Below are 23728 nucleotides of genomic sequence, written 5' to 3' on the forward strand. Positions count from 1 at the left end.
CTGATTTGATATAAATTATATTATAATCATGGTATAGATGTTTCCTTGGATGCATAATTATTCCATGTTTAGAACCAAATGGAGAAAGTATCCCTGTATGAAAGAGCTGCTCAAATTGATCAAATGGTGAACATAAACAGGAAGAAACGCAACATTTCAAGATGTGAGAAAAGAGAAATTCACTTGCCAGAACTAAATACAACAGGGCAACAGAAAGAACTGAAAGCAATGGAAAGTATGTTTGTTGTATTCTACAGGTCTTTGTGAATGTGTTTGTGTATATAATTATGGGCCTTACATCTGAAATGTGTATCTGTAATTAGGGACTTTAAATATGAAGTAGCATTATATCAGATTTAAAGATATAGTTCCCACAAAACTCATTGACAGCAAACAGTCTCTTCATTTAGTACACAACTGGAGTAGCATCTTTTCTTTGTAAATGGATGACTGAATAAAAACCAAATCCAGAAATTAATGGAAACGGGATGAAGTCTAGGTATTACTAGAGTTATAAAGCCAGCCAACAGTTATGGCTGGCTCTTTGTGTCAGCCAGCAAGCATATATTAAGCCTTCATATTTTCCCATTAGAAACTTTACTTGTGGTCCTCGACTTACAATCATTCATTTAGTGACCATTTGAATTTACAACAATACTGAAAAAAGCAACTTACGATCGTTTTTCCACACTTAATGACTACTATAGCATCCCCATAGACATGTGATCAAAAATCAGATGTTTGGCAACTGGCTGATATTTATGACAGTTGCATGTCTCAGGGTCATGTGATCATCTTTTGTGACCTGACATTTTTGACCTGACAAGCAAAGTCAGTGAGGAAGCCAGATTCACTTAACAAGCATGTTATTAATTTAACAACTGCAGTGATTCATTTAACAACTGTGGCAAAAAGGTTGTAAAATGGGACAAAATGTAACAATCGCCCCATTTAGCAACATAAATTTTGGCCTTGATTGTGGTAGTAATTCAAGGACTACCTGTATTGTGTAAATGCTACCGTTTGCACTTATTTTTGTTTGCTTTTTTTAAAAGATCAGATTAAACAGCCCCTCTATCTTATGCTGCTTTCTCCAGTAAAAATGTACTGGAGAAATTCCATAACCAACTGAGAAACTGTTTTGGAACCCCCTCATTTTCTAAAAAGGCTTGCAATACATGAGGTAGGGGAAGAGAATTACTTTTTTTATTGGTGAAATATCTTTTGGATAATGCAATGCGAGATAGCAAATATACACTGACATTTCGCTAGCCATGTCACTGCCCCATCAGAGCATATTTGAAACTGAACCTGGCAATAGAAGTCAAAACTTACTTCTGTGTTCATTGAGGCAGTATATGTCTATAAGCAGTAGATAACCAAACAAGCCTCCAGATAAGTAGAATACAGTGTGTGTGTGTGTGTGTATGTAATATCACACATGTTCATCACATAAGGATATGATATCTGTTGCTGCATTCAACTTCAGATCTATTCTGAAGAGACTAGTGGCATGACTAGCAAAAATATGTATTCATGATCTCAACTGACATTCCCCAGGGTTCATTTCACTAATAAATATTGGTTTATTAATATCGGTTTATAATAGTGGTTTATTATCTATGATTCCTATTTTCAGTTGCTTTTTAAAAAAACTTTCTTGGGCCATTTTTTTTAACGCTAAGCAGCCTGAAAAACTTCAAATTTGGACCAGAGGCAGTGATTAATGTTGCTTTTCTGACAGGTATTATGCTCCTGCAAATGGCCCCTTTCATTTATTTTTCATCATATAGGGTGAGGTCCTCAGATTTATATGTACTGAAAGCTGAATTAAAATAATTAAAGCTTTGATAAACAAATCATTTTTCCTTTTGCATTGGTTTCCTTTTGCAACCTTCAATGGTTTTGTTAGCTATTGAGTTGTAGATTTTGGAATATTTGCTTCAAATATTCAATTCTATATTAATAATTTTATGAATAGAATAGAATAGAATTCTTTATTGGCCAAGCATGATTGGACACACAAGGAATTTGTCTTTGGTGCATATGCTCTCAGTGTACATAAAAAGAAAAAAATACATTCATCAAGAATCATAAGATGCAACACTTATGATAGTCATAAGTTACTAAATAAGCAATCAAATCATACTAGGAAACAAATAAAACAATATAAATTGTAGAGATACAAGCAACAAGGTTATAGTCATAAGTGGGAGGAGATAGGTAATAGGAAGGATGAGAAGAATAATAGTAATACAGTCTTAGTAAATAGTTTGACAGTGTTGTGGGAATTAGTTGTTCAGCATAGTGATGGAATTCGGGGGGAAACTTCCCTTGTGTCTAGTTGTTTTGGTGTGCAGTGCCCTATAGTGTTATTTTGAGGGTAGAAGTTGAAACAATTTATGTCCAGGATGTGAGGGGTCTGTAGATAGTTTCATAGCCCTCTTTTTGACTCGTGCAGTATACAGATCCTCAATGGAAGGCAGGTTGGAAGCAATTGTTTTTTCTGCAGTTCTAATTATTCGTTGAAGTCTGTGTCTGTCTTGTTTGGTTGCAGATTCAAACCAGACAGACACAGATATAATATTATGAAGATATAATGTACAAAAGAAAGTGAAATATTGGGAAAATAAGGAAGGAAAAAGGGAAGAGGAAGAAGTGTAGTGTAAAGAGGGAAAAAGAAAAGAAAACACTGACTTCCGACTCTTTTTAGCACATTAGAATAAGATAATGTTATTACAGCCTCAACTTTTTACTTTTATATACTTAATATGTACTAGCCATTTCTAAAACAACAAACAAATCTAAATCCATAGTCAATTTCATTTTTTTAAAAAAGGAAAGATAAAGAAAGAAAAGAAAATGTGCAATTCTAGAAATAGTTATTTTTTCTTGTAAAAGTTAAACAGGTAAGAGTGCTGAAAAGGGAGTCAAAGAAACCTGAAATATCCAAAATACCATCTTTACAAAGTACGGATCAGAATCGTGAAAAACAAGAAGTAAGTTAAATTTCTCTACTGTGAACTTCTAGCCATATATGTGCTTAGTCTATTAAAATTGATTTAAACTTTCTTGTGTTGTCTTAGCAGTAATGATAACAACTCAGCTAAAAATTAAAAGTACAGGGATAACTGCAATCCCTTTGGATGATTGTCCATGGAAGGATAGGATAGAATGGGAAGGCATGTGATATCCATTTCAAATGACCCAGATATGGTTGATGAAAATGTTGTAACAAATTTACTGCTGGGGATATTTACATTGGTAGTGGGCTGCTAGGCAGGTTGCAGTAATGATAGGTTAGAATCAGTGGTGGGTTTCACTTACCTTTGCTACTGGTTTGCTCGCCTGCCACTTCTGTGCATGTGCAGAGCGTATTTGCTGACATCTGGGTGGGTGGGCGGAGCCTCCTGCTGCCGCTGCTACTGGTTCGCCCGAACCAGGGCAAACCGGTAGCAACCCACCACTGGTCAGAATGGTATATGAATGATCCTGTGGGCGACAAAGCCCTTCATTCCCTTGAAAATACTTGCATTGGTTTCCTTGGTTGCGTACCTGAAGCTGACAAAAGAAAATGCTGCTGATTCCTTTCTGGGATTTTAAAAAACCAACACTGATGCCCAGATTACTTTTGAGGTAGCAAAAATCCTTGAAGTACCAGAAAATCTTGCTCTTTCACTCCCAGGTTCCCAGACCTACTTTGAATTCCTTTGCTCAATTATTGCTCAGTTATTGTTTGAATGGGGTTATGAGTAACATTTCCATTCTTTGGTCTGTCATTTATGAGTACTGTACATACAAAGCATGATTCATGCTGCATAAGGAATGTTAAAAACTGCTGCAAAAATCTTTTGGAAATTTTGTTGCAATGTAAAACACTGAGATGTTTGAGAAGAAGATTGGTGTGCACTGCTCAGAGTTGCTTTTATAGAATTGGATTAATAAAGAACTAAGATAATTTTAATGGGTTTCTAATAAAGTCCTTTGTCAACTAATTTTATTTTTCAATACAATTTTTAGAGCACGAGAAATTCGGGAAATATGCAAAATGAATGAAAACAGCCAAGTTTTTCCATGTAACAGCATGCATCTTGGGAAGATATAGAATGTCTGGCGTAAGACATTTGCTTTTCAATTAACTTTTCGTTTAAAAAGTGCCATGGATAACTTTGCAGAACATGTGTAGATCCTCTAATAAAGTATTTTGAAATGCAATAGTCACCAAACTATTCATTTTGTATGGAATTATATAGTATATTTAAAGGTACAGGCAAAGCAGACTTATAATCAGTTTGTTAAATTTAATGTTTGGGGAGTGCATACGTTGTTGTTATTTTAGTAACAGTTGTATTGGGGAGAAAACCCCTGCCACCCAGATGTTGTTAAATTACACTTTTTAATAGCTACTGTCTATATGTCTATGGTCAGGGATGCTGAGAACTGTAATTCTCTAGATCTTGAGGAACCACTTCTTTCCATACTGCCTCATGTATCCAGCCTGGGAAATTATCAAATTATTTTGTTTTCACTTTGTGGTGGAAAAAAAATAAAAGAGAACATGTACCACAGTTTTCATGCAAATTTCAGCATTGTTGATTGATCAGGGATTATGCTGGGGTAACCTGCCTAAATATATATACACAGTGCTCATACTAAGACACTAGGGGAACATCTTAGCCTTCAGCTCCACATAAGCACACATATATCAAAATTATACCAAAGTGCCTTTAGTCCACCAGCCGTCACTCACATTGCTAGCAATGTACAGTTCTATGAAAAAGTATTCATCCATTTTTAGATTTTTATGAAGTTTGCATATCTATGTCAATGATTGTTATCCGCTACAAATGGTTTTAATTTTGGTGTTATTTTTTCTCTCAGAAATAATTATTTGGTAGCAATTAATAGCAAATGTATGCAAAAAAATTTAACAACTCAAAAGAGGATGAATACTTTTTAGCTTTTAACTCCTCAAGTCCATGCCAAAAAAGAAACTGCTAAATGTGGCTACTGCTAATAAAGCACATCAGAACATTGTATAAGATAATATGCAAGGATTCTAACTTGTGGAATAATTGTAGCTTGTCTCAGCCACAAAAGATAACTTTGGGCAAGGAGAAAACTAACAGAAGCCATCCACAAACACAAACATTTGGGGCCCAGGACAACTCTTTCCATAAAACGTCTAATGCTTCTAGCCGTTAGTGACCTTCCTATCTCTGGTTATTCACTGGCTGCTAATATAAAATGCCTCCAGTTTATCCTGTGACTTAATTTATATATCCTGTATTTCTGGATATATAATTTCTGCTACTTATTATGAAAAAGTAGTGAATTTGTAAGTGAACCTAAAACATTGTGAAATGATTTGCCCAATGATCATAATACATATCACTGCTGAAATATTATACAGTTATGTAACATACATTTTATATACAGTACTGTGCAAAAGTCTTAGGCCACCACCCGCTTTGTTGTTTTAGCAAGATTTTAATGACCCTAATTAGTTTTTTGGTCTCGAATACCACATCTTGAATATCCAGTTTGTTGGTTTTCCTTTGAGAGTAGCCTTGCTGATGCAAAAGTATGATTTTATCTATGTCAAATTAGGGTTCCATTCCATTTAGATTTATGGGGGCCAGGTGTCTGCTCAGCTGTAAAGGGAGGTCACACTATATACTTGTCACTTTGGCCTATGGAAGCTCTTTTTTAGGCTTTTTCCTGTTTTGGATTCTGCACACAAATTTCCTGTTATTTTTTGGTTGTATTCTAATAAGGAGACTGAGACATATTTATATATTGTCATTATACCATTGCTGCAACAACAAATCTAAAGATGGCCTAAGACTTTTGCACAGTACTATACATAATCAGTTTTTGTGATAATGTCTGAATCTAAGTAAACAAGCTGGGGAACTAAAAAAAAAAGCCTTCTCATTCTGGTTGTTATTTTGAGAGTAAGACACTTTACCAATTATATCACTGGTGATGTTAATTAAGGGTACCCTGTAGCTCAGATGTACAGTATTTGAATGCATTGCATAGGCAATGGAATATGAGCCCTGAAAGCATAATCTTGATATTTAGCACAAACAAAATATATAGAATCAGAATAATATATACATGTGTGGGGCAAAATATTCATAAACGGCTTTCGGAAATGGCATTATAAACTACTGCATGGTTTACCAAAGTATCTACAGATGCTGAAAGATGTGAAATTGCAGTTAGAAAGGATTCTTCAGATAGTGATAGAAAGTAAATAAATATCTGTTATGCATCTGAAAGAAAGTAAGAACAGGAGAGATGAATAGGAGACGATAATTGTCCTATATACACTGTATCTGGTATTTTTATTTATTAGCTTTAAAGGCTGTTCAACTCTAGATTTGGGGAGCTCATCATTAAAAATGGAAAAACAATAAAAATATATGGCTGTTTTGTTTCTATCAATTTGACATAATCAGGATTGTGCAATCTGATCAATGCAGTGTTATTAATAGTATGTCTATTTCTCTAATCTATTATGTGGAGAAGGCCATTGTTCAAAGCAAGTGAGAAAAACAGCATGAGCTGGAATACCTTTTGATTAAAAACAGCCAATACATTAGGAATTACAAAACCAATTCTACTTCAAACTGATAGAAGTATTTTTTTATCATTCATATTGGTTGGTACATTTTTAAATGCTCTGCTAAACTGTTTTTTATTTTATTTTTCAGGTCAGAGAAACTTACTGTAAATGCAACACAAACTGAATGAATGCAGTTTTTTTCTTTATGATTTTCCATTGATTATGATTTTCACCATTCAGCTCCAAGTACTTGATAAAGGAAATAAACAGGAAATAACTTTTTGTCATACAGTGAATATATATGCTGCAGGACTTTTTCCAAAATAAATATATACAGTAATTCTCATTTAGCTAATTAAAAATATTTCAGTGTGTTTTGTACATTGACAATAAGCTGAATTTCTGTTGTTGTTTATTTGCAGAGGGTTTATTTGCAACCTGAATCAAGGATCATTTTTATAGAAACAAACACATTATCACTTGTAAAAATAAAATATAACAAAAGGAAAACCTGCAAGTGTATCGGCTGCTAAAGAATTCTTTCCCTTCCTCCACAAAGGCAATCAAGTTAGACACACACTCACTCAAATACACACCCAGAAACACATATTTTCTTCAACAGTTGATCAGAATACCACAACATGTGCCTGAATTTTTTATCTATTTGCATTGCTGTTTTAATGATTACAAGTAATATAGAAAAATTACTATAGCAAGGCTCATTCAATGTTGCCTTGTGGGATTCTTTTAAATTCTATAAAATAGTAACAATTTTCACTTAGTACTGGGTTTTTGGACATTAATTACAAATGCTATTTCTCATTTTTAACAATAAAAATATTATACAAAATTATGGGATATATCTATATCTATATAAATCTATGTCTATCTATCTATCTATCTATCTATCTATCTATCTATCTATCTATCTATCTATCTATCTATCTATCGGCAGTTGCTTCTTTTCATGTCGTTGATGGTGGTTTGGTTATTAGCAGTTATTGTCAGTCTTTCAGGGTAGATAATGTCAGGAAACAGATTCCATAGTCATGTGAAAAAGTAAGAACACCGTCTTTGAGTTCTATGGTTTTATGTACCAGGACCCAAAGAGTTATGAGAAGCTAAACATCTTCAAAAGAAAAAAAAAAGAAAGTCCAGTTGCCTCCTGAAAAAGCACTTTTGGGACAACCATGACCTGGATTACTGAGAATCTCTACAGACTTGTGTATCACGACATAGTAAAAATCATCTGGTCCTTAGCAATTTTTGTAAGTATTTAACCTCAGGTAAACAACAATGCTAAAATTCAATAACTGAATTTTTTATCTATTTGCATATGATACCAAGTCTTTTATTTATAAAAAGAAAGCCAAAATGGAGAAGCCATGTAGAAAACTTGTACACCGGTACTACTTCCATAAGTATGAAGAGGCTAGGTAGCAGGCATTGAGGTATGTATGTTAATACAATGCCAAAGAGTAAAGTCATCAGCAATGATCTTAGAGAAACAATTGTTGCTGCCCAGCAATCGGGGAAGAGTTATAAGGCCATTTCCAAACAATTTAAAGTTCATCATTCGACAGTGAGGAAAATCATAAGTGGAAAACCTTCAAGACATTTGCCAATCTTTCCAGGAGTGGACGTCTCAACAAATTCACCCCAAGGTCAGATCATGCAATGCTCAGAAAACTGCAAAAAAAAAAAAAAAATTTAAAAAAAATCCAAGAGTTACATCTCAGCGTGTTAAATGTTGAAGTTCATGACAGTACAATTAGAAAAAAAATTGAACAAGTGTGGCTTGTTTGGAAGGCTTGCCAGGAGAAAGCCTCTTCTCTCTAAAAAACAAAACAAAAACCATGGCGGCACGGCTTAAATATGTGAAGTTGCATCTGAACCAATCACAAGATTTTGGAACACTGTCTTTTGGACAGATGAAATCAAAATGGAGATGGTTGGCTGTAATGCACAATGCTGGGGTTGGCGAAACCCAACCAATATATCAGCACACAACTCATACCAAGTGTCAAACGTGGTGGAGCGGTGATGATTTGGGCTTATTTTGCAACTGCAGTACCTGAGAACCTTGCAATCATTGACTCAACCATTGTTATGTCCCCCTCCCCACTTCACAGAGCAAATGCAAAGACGCGTGTCTCCCAGTCTTTTTATTTGCTACAGACCTGATTTTCTTCAAGTGAGGAAATACTTGGCAGTGACCGTGCAAAGGCCTGCCAAGTTCTCAGTCCGTTATCTCGTGCCCAAGATCCGTTGCCAGAACTCACTGACAAAGTCCTTTAACCCTTCAACAACCAAGCTGCAGTGCACCCTTGGTAGCTTTTTTGTCCATCACAAGGGCCACATGGCAGCTCCACCCACTTTTATACCCTGTGGGGTGTGGTTCAGTGACTCAGCAATCTCTGAGCCTGCCACACCTTTTCCTCTGCTGCACATGTTTATCTTCGTCGCTGCCTCGGATCAATCCAGGATTGATCGTCAGCAGCTGGGACTTGAGGCGTTGCCAGGGAGGAGGAGAGTGCGGGAGAGGGAGGCTTTGTCAGCTCCTCCTCCTGGCCTGCAGCTGGAACTTGGGGCAGTGCCAGCGAGGAGGGTCCTGGCGAGGGAGGCCTTGCTGGCTCCTCTCCCTCACTCTCCGAGTCACTCTCCTTCATGAGGACAGGCTCGGGGGGGGGGGGGGCTCGGGGGGACTCCTCTGTATTGCAAAATATTCTAAAGTTAAATGTGTGAGGTCATCTATTAAAGCTTGGCTGACATTGGGCCATGCAACAGGACAATGATCCCAAGCACATCAGCAAATTTACAACAGAATGGCTGAAAAAGAAAAGAATCAAGGTGTTGTAATGGCCCAAAGTCCAGACCTCAACCCAACTGAAATGTAGGACCTCAAGAGAGCTGTGCATAAACAAATGCCCACAAAACTCAATGAACTGAAGCAATGTTGTAAAGAATGGGCCAAAATTCCTCCACGATGTGACAGAAGATTGATAAAGTTACACAGAAAACAATTACTTTAAGTTATTGCTGCTAAAGATGGTTCTACAAGCTATGGAATCATAAGGTGTACTTAGTTTTTCACATATCACTTCTCCGTTTTGCCTTTCTTTTTGTAAAATAAATGATAACATGGTGTAATACAGTGGTTCTCAACCTTTATAGTGCTGCGACCCCTTTAATACAATTCCCCACGATGTGGTGACCCCTTTAATACAATTCCCCACGATGTGGCGACCCCAACCATAAAATTATTTTCATTTTAAATTTATCGCGCCTGAAGCCGTATTGGCTAGCGATCTGAACTGCTTGCGATTGCCTTGAGGACGGAGGAATTAAAGCGGAGACTCCTCCCCTATTAAGTTTATCGCGCCTGAAGCCAGATTAGGCTAGTGATTGGGAGTGATTGCAGCTGGCTTGAGAGGGAGACATCAGAGCAAAGATTTCTCTCTTTTTTAATTCATCGCACCTGAAGCCGAATTCGGCTAGCAATTTGAAGAGCCTGCAGCTGGCTTGTGGAGTCAACCATTGGGACACAATTCTTCGACTCGCAGGTATACTTCCCATATTTCTGATGGTCTTAGGCGACCCCTGGCAAATCGTCATTCGACCCCCAAGGGGGTCCCGACCCACAGGTTGAGAACCGCTGGTGTTATTTGTTCATCTGAAGTTGTATTTACCTCCTTTTAAGAACTGCAAAGGACCAGATGATTTTTACTATGTCCTGATACATAAAGCCATAGAATTCAAAGAGGGTGTACTTTTCCCCCCACATGACTAGATGTCACCTGACACCAAGCAAGTGGTTGATGAAGTTGATCAGACTGCACCCTTTGCTATGGCTTGTTGTCTACTTAAAATACACTAATAATTGTGTGGAAAAACAAATTCTAGTTAGGCACATTTTTGAGAAAAGCTCACCCAGTTAAATTCCTCCTTTGTTATGTAGCTCTGTAAGATCCAAAGTAGAAATCTGTATTGGGGGAAAAAATGGCAACTATATTTTAAAAGAAAACCTTGAATGTATATGATTCTAATCAATTCCCAAAAAACTACAGTATAGCAGTTAATTATATTACTGACCAAACTACTTTTGTACATGTCTTAATTATTTGCACTTATATATTCATAGCTGAAGTCCCAATTCATAACTGAAGTCCCAGCCTTATGCCTTCTTGCATGTACACTGGAGACCTGAACATTAGAATTCAGTTCTCAACTTCTATGCCGTCCTCAGGGCATGGTGCTTAAACAACACAAACTTTCAAAGCACAAGAAGTTCGCGCTAGTGAATGTAATAGCTTGTATTAAACTGTTTGGTAACCACAAAAATAGTTCATGCATAAGTCATGCGTGCTTCAGGGTTATAGTAACTGATACATCTTTTCTTTTGTAACACTTGCACAATTCATTCTGTTCTATCTTGTAGTGCCCTAATTTTGTCTTTTGTTCTTTGTGTTGTTTTACCATAGCTGTAGTTCTTCTGAAATTGTATTTTTTAAAATCCCAAGCCCCAAAATCTTTTTTTTTATAATCATGATAATTTGGTGGATTTCTCTCCATCTGATTTTGATACCCAGAAGTCTTATGTCCATCATTATTATCATCATCATTAACTTCAACTTGTTGAAGATTTCTTCATTGAAGATTATGGATTCAAATCTATCGGTTCAATTTAGGGCTGAGAAGCTTGATCAAAATCACCCAGCCATTTTCCATGCCTGAGAGAGGATGAGAACCACATCTAATACCTTAACTACTTTCGACACTGGTTGTCATACTTGATAATGAATTCTAAATAGAAATGGATTTCACATACTAAATAATTATTGGGGGGGGGTGTCTCCCAATATTGAATATAAAATTTAATTTCAATTGCAGTTGATTACCTGAGAGCAGCTTTGTGATGCCAGTATTAGACTACAAACTATCCTAAATTTCCAATCTCTGGATTTGTTGCCCAAGGAATATATACACAAGAAAAGTAAATATGTTCTTTTTGTCTCAATAATAATTGCAGGGTAGACATAGAATAGACCTTGTAGAGAAGATCGCATCCAACCTCTTGAGCAGAAATAAGTGCTGCCATTCAGGAGAGTCACTTATATTTATATTCTCTTCCCACATATGACTAAATGCTCCAAAAATAATTCTAAATAGCATTTCAGCCACTTGATTATCAGATCACAAGATGTCTCTTTCCACAATTTTATCACTTCTCATTACTGGCGAGAGAAGTACTAGGTTTCTCTCTCATCATAGCCACTCCATGAAGCTACCCATTTGATTTTACCAACATCACTTGTTAAAACTATTTTGGAGAGAAAGCTAAGCCTTTTATATGGTTATTCAGACTAGGAAAATTGAGTATATTTGGGTATTTTAAAATTTGAATAAAAGTGCAATATTAAAAGCATGTCATTGAAATTTAGTGTTAATGAAGTAAGAGAATAACTTGTTTATCTACTGTACTTACAAAAAGCCCCACTCTAGCCATTGTTAAATCATATTTCATTTTCGATGCACATATCTATTGCCTGTTTGTTCTCTGAACAATGTAATACAAACTTCCCTGGTGCCTTTGGTGTTAAAAATAGGTGATGATGCAGTTAGGATAATTATGGTGGGTCTGAATATAGTTTGCATTCTTACATAACAAAATGTTCTAACCCAGAGCCTTTATTAAAAGGGAGGAGTGGAATGATATGCTGTGGCAACCAGAAATTATGTATATATCACGGTTCTGTTTCCATAGACTAGATTAGGAATATAGCTTCACTGTTTGAGTTGAAACCATCTGCAGTTAAGTATCATGAAATGTGATACTTTTGTTGCCTAGATTCAATGATGGGTTACCACACTGCAGACATTTGTGCAATTAGAGAGAAAGTGTGTGTGCAATAATGTAGGCCCCTTTGTCCCACTAATCTGCACCTCGATTTTACTGAATGATAAAAATAGCATTTAGAATGTTTTAAGTAAACAACAAACTACATGAAGAAACATTGCAAGAATTCATCAAACCACTCAGTGTGGTAATCTGCTATTATTTCCACATTGGATATAGTGGTTAAAACATCAGGCTAGCGATTGGGAGACCTGGAATTCTAGCCCTGCCTTGGGCACAAAGCCAACTGGGCAATCTTGGGCCAATTGCTTCTCAGCCCTGCTGAGAGGCAATGCTAAGCCCCTTCTGAAAAACCTTGTCAAGAAAACTGCAGGGATTTGTCCAAGCAGTCAAGAATGACTTGAAGACGCACACACACACACATGTATGCACATAGATACAAAAGGATTTCATTTAAATGTTATTGAAAAATACCTAGTTACTGCAATCTTACAGAACAAATAATGGGTTTTTATCCAAGCACGTTTAATTTGATCTTAACAGTCACACTTTTATCAAATGCAAAATGGCTGTTTTGCACAGATCCATCAGATTTTGCTGTGAAATAACAGATGCTTCTTGGGGTTGACTGCTCTTCTAACAGAATGTATTTGTAAGGACATACCTGGAAGACGGTGGACTGCCCTCTCTGGTTCCTTGAGGGAAGTCCCTACAGCAGTGTTTCCCAACTAAGGGCCCTGTGAAAAGTTGCTAGGGATTCTGTGAAAGATTGGGATTAAAAAAAAACCAAGCCCAAGTTTTTTGAATTTTGCACAGTCTAGCACTCTTGGTGATGGTAAAGTTTATGGGTCATGACTAAATTGCCAGCCTGCTGTTTTTCTGTTATTGTAAACATTGTTAAAACATTGTGTCAGTTAGAAACGAACTGTATTGTGAAATTTTCATATTTTTGTAATTTTTATTCAGTGGTTCCCTGAGATCCGAACATTATTTCAAGGGGTGGTGGTAAAAGAGTTCATAAAGGGAGCTTTAAAGCATTTCCTCATAATCCCTCTCTGTAACAATCTATTCAGGACATTGTCATTATTCATGTTATTCCAGGTAAAAGTCCTACTCTGCATTATGTGATTCAAGAGGAAAAAGTGGGTCAAATGTTCTCATCAACTATTTAGTCAGGTGAGGAAAAAAGTACTACTTATTTATTTTATGTTATTTCGGTATTAGATGTTTATTCTGCCTTTATTATTTCTATAAATTCAAGGTGGCAGAGTTACTTAATATTCCTTCCTCCTTTTTATGCCCCTATTCCTTCTTTTTATGCCCCTATGTCATACCTGCAACCTATTAGGCAATTTGACAAATGGCTAAGTTTACCATTCAAGGTACCTGTCCATACTCATCCCACCTCATGTATTGAGAAAACATTGGTTGTTATATTTCCCATAGCAGGTGATGCTCATTAGGAGGGGAAATTAAATAGAGGAATCAACCAATGACTTTGCTTAACTTGTTGTACTACAGTATCAGGAGAAAACCCCTTGCTGGCCTTGTTAGTGAGGCATAATAAGATTCACTTGTCAGGGTTAAAAAACCTGTAGTTTTTTGCTGGTTCAGGTGGGTAGTATTTTTAAGGTGTGTTCAGACACAATTTTTGAAGAAGATAAATAGCAAATCAACACATCAACTAGCAATTACATGCTGGTTGATGTGCTAATTTGCTATTTATCTTCTTCATTTGTACTCTGAAGGTACTCTTCATTTGTACTCTGATGATTGACAAAACAATAATGATAGTGCTAATTTTCAAGACAATGGAGGTATTGAGATTAAGGGAAGCAGATAAAAGATTCTTAATTACATCTCTTGGAGTATATGTAGGTAGGTATTCCTTCATGTGTAGGAAATGCCTTCTTCAGATAAGATTTTTTTTTCTCCCTCACATTGCTCAATGTAACATTTTCTCCCATATTTACTTATTCAGGTTGTAAGGCAGACTGGTAAACTGAGGTCACACAAAACAAATCATGGGCACCAAGGAATTCTAGCAGTTTAAGTTTACACATCTTAAAGTTGCTGATGTTGAGAAACACTATTCTAAATCATTGAATTCAAGTTCAGTGCTTTTACACCCTCTCCCACCCCGTGTGTGTGTGTGTATGTGTATTTTAATTGTTCAGGAGTGATGTTTTCCCCCTTTCCTTCCCCAGAAGAGCTCTTGGGAAGATGCTAGGTACAATGGCAGTACCATCTCTGTTTTGAAAGTGAAAAAAGTGGGGGGAAAATGGAGGAGGTGAGGAAAGAAAGAAAGAACAAGACAGATTGTACCCCGGGGGGGGGGGGAGGAAATGAAGAGGCTTCTGACCAAACTTTCTTCTCCTATGCTTAGAAAGTTACTTACACTTACCCAACGTGTATGTGGATTGAATTCGCTATGTAGGTAGCTCCTTCCTTCCTTCATTTAGACTTCTGAATCTCAAGTAATTCCTTTTGTTGAAATGCAGCATTTCCTAACCCAACACATGTATCCGCTGGTTCTTAAACTCTGTACACAACTGAAGGGTTACATAACTAAGGACAGGAAGTTCTGACCTGTTGGGTAAGCCTCCAGTGAATTCCAGCCTGGTTTTTCAGAAAGCATTGCATATTCATTCCTTTTCCATTTAAAATTGCAGAAGTGGGAGTGAGTGGCCCAGAACTGGCTGATAGAAGGGCCAGATGCCAAAGAACGCAAGAGCCCTGCATGATGAACAGATACATAAAAGAGTGAATCTTGGCAGGCTTGGGTTGCTGTCCTTGTATTTCTCAACCAGAACAAATTGCCAGTCCTTTCTGAATGGGAGGAAAGAGCAGGTAGGCTTCCTCAGGAAGCATCTCAGAGGGAAGCAGAAATTATATAGAATTTTATGCCTACTGGAGCCATGTGTGGCATGCCAAATGTATGCAATTTCAATTGCAACATAAAATGGTAGCGTATTATCTCCATGGCAACTCCTTGTTTATCCTCATGATCTGTTCCTTGTTTTATTGGCTTTTGTGAACGAATTATGAAGAAAGAGGAAACTATGCCTCAGGTTATGTAGTGTGTCATTCAGGGAATGGAGGAAGCTAGAAGACGTTCAACACAGATCATCAAAGCACTTTGCTACATCCACTTTATTTTATGTACTATAGTTTTATACCAGAGCTTTCCAGGATTCAGTCTTCGAATCTTATTTCTATGCCAAGGTTTAGTTTAGGGAAAAGATGATTTAAGAACAGACAAAAAATGCCCTAGGCAGGCTTATAGTGTATTTCCTACACACCATTGACAAAGCAGAGAGAATCTACAGCATACATCAGGGAGCAAAGGAAGGGCTTCCTAATCAGAAAATTTCACCCCCAAAGCTAACCGCTGGCATTTCCTTTTTTTTTAAAGAAATTAACCACTGGGGATTTGAGAGCCCATAACAACTGCTGTGTAATGGAATATGGCAACTCATTGAACGTATCATCAAATCCCAGCTGTAAATGTGAGCAGATGTCAGGTTCCAAACAGCAGCATAAAATTTAATAGGATTCCCAATGCTTGATTTTCACCAAGCTGTAAATGCTGCCAAGTATTTGTTGGCAAATTAGAGGATTTATATTTTAATCTGGTGCTATTCCCCCAGGGCACAAGAGCAACTGGGATGTATGGGAGAGGTTGACATCCTTGAAAATTGTCATAGCAGGTGCAGTTTCAGTAAAAAAAAAAATAGTGACAAGGTTTCAGTTTGTTTGAAAACTTCACTAGTTCCACTGGAGAAAAAATAATCCAACTGCTAGTTAAATTGAAAGATGAAAACATAAAGGGCATTAATGATATCCTCTTAATTCATATCAATGTCATTCATGTATTATGTTTTCCTCCACTCCTTTTTTAAATCATGTACGCACATATTATCAGATAGAAAAGAGTCAGCCAAATATTTATGCTGATCCAACAAGTAAGCAAAATTGTAAAAGAACTTCAGCATGTACTTCAGACAGATAACACCAGTTCACTTTCTGCTGGCAGAAAACAGGAAGTTTTAATATGCATTGCCTTTCTGTGTGATAAAAACCTGATATAATCCCATTTAAAATTACATTTCTATCTGATCCATGCACAGCAATACAGTCAAATGAACGCTAAATGAGACATATAAAAGTTGCTGATATTTGTGATATTTAGTTTCACCTATTCAGAAAAAAGGCACTTCCTTTACAAATACAAGTATTTATTACAATATTTAGAAAGTATCTTTCAGAGCTCTCCCAGAGTGCTATACAAAACAACTGCATACAATAATAAAATATTGCTATGTAGCACTTTAAATCATGGGTGTCCAACCTTTTGGCTTGCCTGGATTGCACTGAGTGAAGAGGAACTATCTTGGGCCACATAGAAAATGTGTCATATAGTTAATATATATAAATCACATAATAGAATAGAATAGAATAGAATAGAATAGAATAGAATAGAATAGAATAGAATAGAATAGAATAGAATAGAATTTTATTGGCCAAGTGTGATTAGACACACAAGGAATTTGTCTTGGTGCATATGCTCTCAGTGTACATAAAAGAAAAGATACCTTCATCAAGGTACAACATTTACAACACAAATGATGGTCAATATATCAATATAAATCATAAGGATTGCCAGCAACAAAATTACAGTCATACAGTCATAAGTGGAAAGAGATTGGTGATGGGAACGATGAGAAGATTAATAGTAGTGCAGATTTAGTAAATAGTTTGACAGTGTTGAGGGAATTATTAATAGTGTTAAAAGTTTACAATCCTGGGGCACATTAGTAGCTGTTCAGGGCCGCATATGGCCTGCGGGCTGGACATAGCTGCTTTAAATATTATTAGTTCTTTCCAGAAGTGGCATTATCACGAACCGGTAGCTTTTATCACTACCAATTCGCCCGAACTAGTACAAACCTGTGGGATTTCACCACTGCTTCTTTCCTTACCTACCCACCTATCTCTCTACTCTTATTTTCCCCAAATTGTTATATTTTAACTTAATGGTATGGATCCAGTATTGACAGTACAAAGTTCTGTAGAATTTGTGAAAGGGGAATTCCCTTCAAAATGCTCTATTTTTTTCTCCTCAATCTGCAAAGACACTTATTCTCCCAATAAATAACATTGGAATTTAAAATCACATTAACTAATCTAATCGAGTGACTATTAATGCTAACATTAACATAAAATTAATGGTAGCAATTTTTTTCCAGAATGTATATACTGTAATGTATATACTGTATTTTATATAATAGGTATTTGCATTCCATCAAAGGGCAAATTCCGTTTGTTCCTTTATTATATATTCTTATTTAATTAAATAAATTATAAAAACAAATACTTTTCTTGTTCTTAATTGACATTATTTTGACTCTAAGCCTATTTTAATATAACTAAATATTGAACAGTACAGGTCTACATGAAATAATTGTATCTGTGAACTGCTGCTGAAGGAGTCATTTTTAGACACAGGATTAGCACAAAGCCATTCACAGAGAAAGACATGTATTCTGAATGCACGTACATTGCTATCTCTTTATAGAATGTACTGGAGAGAAACATAATAGAGAGGATGGAGAGAAAATTTATTACTGTAGCTCATATATATCACACTATTTTCTTAAATTGTGATATATTAAATATGCCATAATTGGCTTGGCTAACATACTGCAGTAGATAACAAATCCACAACTTTTCATGATGTGAGTTCTCAAAATAACATTATGACCTGGTACAGGGTGGGAATCTGGTCTTTGAATGGCATTATATAATTATTTTTACAAATCTCATAGATAAGGCAGCATCTATATGAAACCAGTCTAATCTGGATTCTAATCCAACAATGGAATGTATTTAAAATTAGTATATCACCTGACATATCATACTTTTCTAGGTAATATGCATTGTTACACATTAAATACAGTATGTAATATTATATGGTGGTGTCACATAATTCAGTAAAATAACAGAATGAGTGGTGCAAAATATGTAATCAGTAATCAAACAGAATAAGTGGCTTCTGGTGTGTGTCTTGGCTAACTAACGATGTATCCACAAATCAGAGATGACAATCGTTGGGAAAGACAGAAGACTGGCAATTAGATTCAGTTATTTAGTTTTCCAAAGATGGGAGAGATTGGGAGATTGTTTACAAGTGTCTGAATTGCAGCTACTCACAAACAGCATTCTGCTGTGGGTTTGAGCACCAGGAGTCAAGGGAGACAACAACTTTGCTCTCAATAATGGAAGAGCATTTATAAGGACACTAAGCTAGCCAAACTCACTTTCTAATTACGTTTGGAAATGTTGAATTTAATCACTTTATAATTATCAGAGATTCTCAAAACAGCAAGCTTAATTTGACAGCTGGTCAGTTTTATCTCTTTTTTTGAATTCGAAAATTTTTAAACAGACTTAAGAATTAAAAATAATATGCAATTGGCAAAAAGCAAAAAAAAAAGTATTTTAAGAAAGTTTTAAACAGATTGGGAGACAAAAGACGGTTATTGGAATATCAGTTATTTTTTGCTTTAAGATTAAAAAAAATGAAATAAGATACTAGGGGAAAATTACTGAAATGGAACTAAACCCATATTAGACATTAAGGCTTGATGAAAGTTGCAAATGGAGATTAAAAAACCATGGAGAACAGAGTTAAAATCATAAACCAGGTATAATTTTTTCTTAACTTATAGAGTTTTTTGAAACATGGGACTGAAATATTGACAATTATCTCAGAAAGGCTACAGATTTCAGTAGATAAACTTAGGTGAGAAAAAAATTAAGGAAATGTTTACCTGACATAAATATTACAGAGTTTGAAGGCATGGAAGACAACAAAATTAAGATTACCAAAACAAAGAACAGCTTTCTTCAGAGCCAGATTTAATATACTCCCCTCAGCACTTCTCCAGGGTAGGTATAAGAAAACACCAATAGCAGAACGGGTATGTATATTTGGTAAAGGAGAAGTCGAAGATATCTCACATGTCTTGTTGTACTGTGAATTATACAGAGTATGTAGGTCAATATATATTCTCCCCTCACTAGTGAGATTGCCAGGGAGGACAGACGACTTTTATGTAGACTTTTTGCTCCAAGACTCAAATCCGGCTACTAGAGAATAGAATAGATTAGAATTTTTATTGGCCAAGTGTGATTGGACACACAAGGAATTTGTCTTGGTGCATATGCTCTCAGTGTACATAAAAGGAAAGATACCTTCATCAAGGTACAACATTTACAACACAAATGATGGTCAATATATCAATATAAATCATAAGGATTGCCAGCAACAAAGTTACAGTCATACAGTCATAAGTAGAAAGAGATTGGTGATGGGAACGATGAGAAGATTAATAGTAGTGCAGATTTAGTAAAGTTTTTATTGTGCTACACGTGCAGTGGCAAAATTTAGTGTACAACTACACGTGCAGTATAGTGCAGTGGCAAATGCAGTGGCAAAATTTAGTGTCGCTGCAATGTCCACAAGAAAAAAATTGGTTACCGAATTATAGATGTCAACTGATGCCAACTTTTTGGAGATATATATATATATAAAACAGTTATGGGAAAAATACATTTACTCACATACCTGACAGTTCTACATGCATGTAAATTAGGAAGGGACCCAATTGGTTGAGATCATGTATTTTAATCATAGGAATGGTACTAGACACGATGGATGTCAGTAGTATTTTAATTTTAAGTTACATAACAGATAACTGGTTTTTATCATAGATTTTATTTGATATGTATTATTTTATTCTTGAATTTTTAATTGTATATTTACTGAGTGGGTTTTTTTATTTGTTCTGGCCTATGACTGTAATAAATTAATTACTTACTATAAGATTACTAAAACAAAAGACAAATCAAGAAAAGGATTTGGACATAGAACAGCTATGACAAGAAATCATGGACCAGACTTCTTTATGGGATTTACAAAATCCTGCTGAAAACTTTGAATATTCCTTTTTAATGCAAAGAGTAACGATAGATCAAATTCTGCAATGTCATAAGTATCCTTTAAAAATCAAGATTCTGCAGCGCAAAATGAAGGGGTATAAAGTTTGACTATTTGACCAGAGATACACCATTTGTTTGATTTTTCTGGCAAGTCCTAATTAATGTTTTGCTGAACTAGAATTGAAAAGATGATTATTTCTCTATTGAGTAGAGATAAAAATTAGGCTATAAAAAGGAGAACTTTTTTATCTGTAACTTTCAAATAAAGTGAAAATTTCGTATATCAGCTTATGCTTGATGTGATAAAGGTTAGAAGCCACTTCTTTATCACTGCATTTGTTGCCTTTTTCTTTCATCTTCTACTTCTTTCTTTTTTTTCTGCACCTGATTTTTCTTCTTCTAATTTAGTCTGTATTATCAATAAAATTATTAACAAAAAAATACTGACATGAAATGCCCTGACAGAACTGGTTCAGAGGAGATATTCACGACATATAATATCATGTTTATTCAAAGGCATTGCTCATTTAGTCCCATGGAGCCTTCTTGCAGCTATCTATTGAGTTCTGGATTATGAATGTACAGCCTGATCCTGTGCTCCATTAAAGTAAGTCCATTGCTTTCATTAGTATTTAGCATGATAAGCTATGCAGAAACACAAAATATTATGGTAAACATTTTCACAAACAGTACATAGAACTTAATTGAGACTTGTTACAAGGGAAAAAAAACAGGTGACTTCAGCCTGGTATTTTGGCCATTTCCTCATTAAAGATTGATAGCATTTTAATGCGTCATCCAACAATTGTTGAAGTAATATATCACTAATGAAGCTAGGGCTTACACTGACAAGCAAATCATTGGATTATTATGCTGCAAGATGTAAGAAATCACTAGCAGTGGAAATGGTAAAAATAAGTTTAGATAGTAAATAGTTGCAATATAAAATAACTTGTCAGTTTGCCTTCTAGTAAATGGAATTGTGGAGGCATTATGGCTCAGAGGTTAGAGATGCTGAGCTTGTCAGCTGGAAAGTTGACAGCCTGGGTTCGAGACCTGAGCGTCACATGATGGGGTGATCTTCCGTTACTTGCCCCAGCTCTTGCCCACCTAGCAGTTTGAAAGCATGCAAGTGCAAGTAGATAAATAGCTACCACTTCAGTTGAAAAGCAAACAGCATTCTGTGCACCTTTGCATATACTCATGCTGACCACATGATCTCGGAAATGTCTTTGGACAATGCTGGCTCTCTTGGCTCAGAAACAGAGATGAGCACGGCCCCCTAGAGTCAGACATGACTGGACAGGGGAAACCTTTTATCTTTAGTTTTAAATGGAATGCTATGTCTATGTATCCACCATGCAGTTTTGAGAGAGTATCCACAACAACAGTTCAAAATTCCAAATGTTCTCTATCTCATTTAATTGTTAAAATGTTTTGCTTTCAGACTATGCCTCAAAAAAATAATTTTTGAACAGAGTGGCCTTTTAAAATGTTGCATTATGTACGATTTCACCTTTTCTTACTATTCCTATTATATATAAAAATGGTATTATTTATTTTCCAACATGAGTGACAGGTCATAGAAGAAGAATCTATAGAAAAACATACTTATATTTCTTATTCACCAATTTTATTAATTGTATTAATTATTCACCAATTAGTTCTGGTCTCATTTTCAATAATGGCACACATCCTCCAGAAATTCATTCTTCTGTATTTGACTGAAAACGACTGAATCGATATAAATATCACCAGATCAACCAGATCTATAAAGAAAACATTCTAGCTATTTTAAACCTGGAAATCAGGTTAATGATATTTCGTATTGGCACAAGTTTTTTACTCATAAAAGTGCATACAATATGTTAAACCATAGTTTAAGTAGATTGGTTGAATAAGTCATAATGGGCTGAATTCATGGAACGAAGCTCCCAGGGTGATATTGGGCCAAGTCACATTCTCAGCTTAGCCTACCTCAAGGAGGCTGTGTGGAAAAAACAGGAAGAACATTATGTACACTGCCTTGAGCTCTAAATGAAAGCTGTGATAGGAATCAAATTTGAAAGTAAATAAATACATAATTGCAAATAGCCATAATTCATATTTCACAAACAGCTATGTTGGTGAAACATACCGAGCCATAAACAAATCAAATTGCGCCTTAGTACAATGTGTAAAGTCATGTGTAAGTCATAATTTTAGATGTGTATACAAAATTTAACTTAATCTAATTGCATTCCCTCCCTGACTCAGGAAGGTAAGCATAATGCAGATTTCTACTACTAATTTGAAGAAGGCTTTGCTGCTGCAAAACCATATTGTCCCAAATAAATTGCTCTTAAACACTGCAGCTCATTTGCTACCCAAGACAAGATTTTCAGGTGGCCAGTTTAGGCAAGAAATAAACAATAATTAATCAATATCATTTGTGTATTGTATGTTTTATTGCCAGATGTGAACTCAAAAACCTTATTTGAAAGTTTCTTTTCTCTTTAAAAAGAAACAAAAACTGAAAAGTACACAAAGTTACTTTCATCGTAGTGAAAACACCCCCAAAAGAGAGCAATTACTTCTTGTACAAATACATATATGAAGAGTACCTAAGGGACATCTTTTCCAATTGCATCTAATACTGTAGAACCCATCACTGCTATTTTTAATTCTAAGGCCCACAACATTGGTAACAAAAGTCAGCCTAGCTCACATGATTAGTGAAGGCTGTTGCTAAAGAAAAAACTTTCCTCTCACCTCTATCCTAATTTGGTTTTTATTTCAAGACAAAACCATGAAATGTTTATGGCTCTCTACAGTTTAAAAAGGAATGTGATGGCTCAGAAGCTAAGACGCTGAGCTTGTTGATCAAAAGATCAGCAGTTCAGCAGTTTGAATCCCTAGTGCTGCGGAATGGGGTGAGCTCCTGTGACTTGTCCCAGCTTCTGCCAATCTAGAAGTTTGAAAGCACATAAAAAATGCAAGTAGAAAAATAGGGACCACCTTTGGTGAGAAGATAACAGCGTTCTGTGCGCCTTTGGCATTTAATCATGCTGGCCACATGACCACGGAGACGTCTTCCGACAGTGCTGGCTCTTTGGCTTTGAAACGGAGATGAGTACCACCCCCTAGAGTCAGGAACAACTAGCACATATGTGCGAAAAGAACCTTTACCTTTACCTTACAGTTTAAAAAACCACAAGACACATGGTTGTTTTCTCTATAGAAGATTTGGAGCTACTCTTCCAAATTCAAGTCTCTTTGCAAATAATACTGAAAATACTAAAGAGAAACCACAC

The 23728-nt window shown here is 35.8% G+C and overlaps 1 protein-coding gene and 1 long non-coding RNA gene across 2 annotated transcripts in view; one reads left to right on the forward strand and one right to left on the reverse strand.

Moving 5' to 3' along the window:
• Positions 1-23728, forward strand: part of LOC131192569 (serine/threonine-protein phosphatase 2A catalytic subunit alpha isoform) — a 78853-nt gene that overhangs the window by 31505 nt on the left and 23620 nt on the right. The window contains exons 10-11 of the mRNA XM_058171817.1: positions 73-235; positions 2902-2999. Coding sequence (XP_058027800.1) covers positions 73-235; positions 2902-2999 — 261 coding nt within the window. The remainder of the gene's footprint in view (positions 1-72; positions 236-2901; positions 3000-23728) is intronic.
• Positions 1-23728, reverse strand: part of LOC131192575 (uncharacterized) — a 34363-nt gene that overhangs the window by 7149 nt on the left and 3486 nt on the right. Inside the window, exons 3-6 of the long non-coding RNA XR_009153753.1 lie at positions 14836-22422; positions 10505-10556; positions 6738-8263; positions 3328-6281 (exon numbers count right to left, since the gene is read on the reverse strand). This is a non-coding gene — a long non-coding RNA (uncharacterized LOC131192575). The remainder of the gene's footprint in view (positions 1-3327; positions 6282-6737; positions 8264-10504; positions 10557-14835; positions 22423-23728) is intronic.

This window comes from Ahaetulla prasina, chromosome 2, assembly GCF_028640845.1.
Source record: "Ahaetulla prasina isolate Xishuangbanna chromosome 2, ASM2864084v1, whole genome shotgun sequence".
NCBI lineage: Eukaryota > Metazoa > Chordata > Lepidosauria > Squamata > Colubridae > Ahaetulla > Ahaetulla prasina.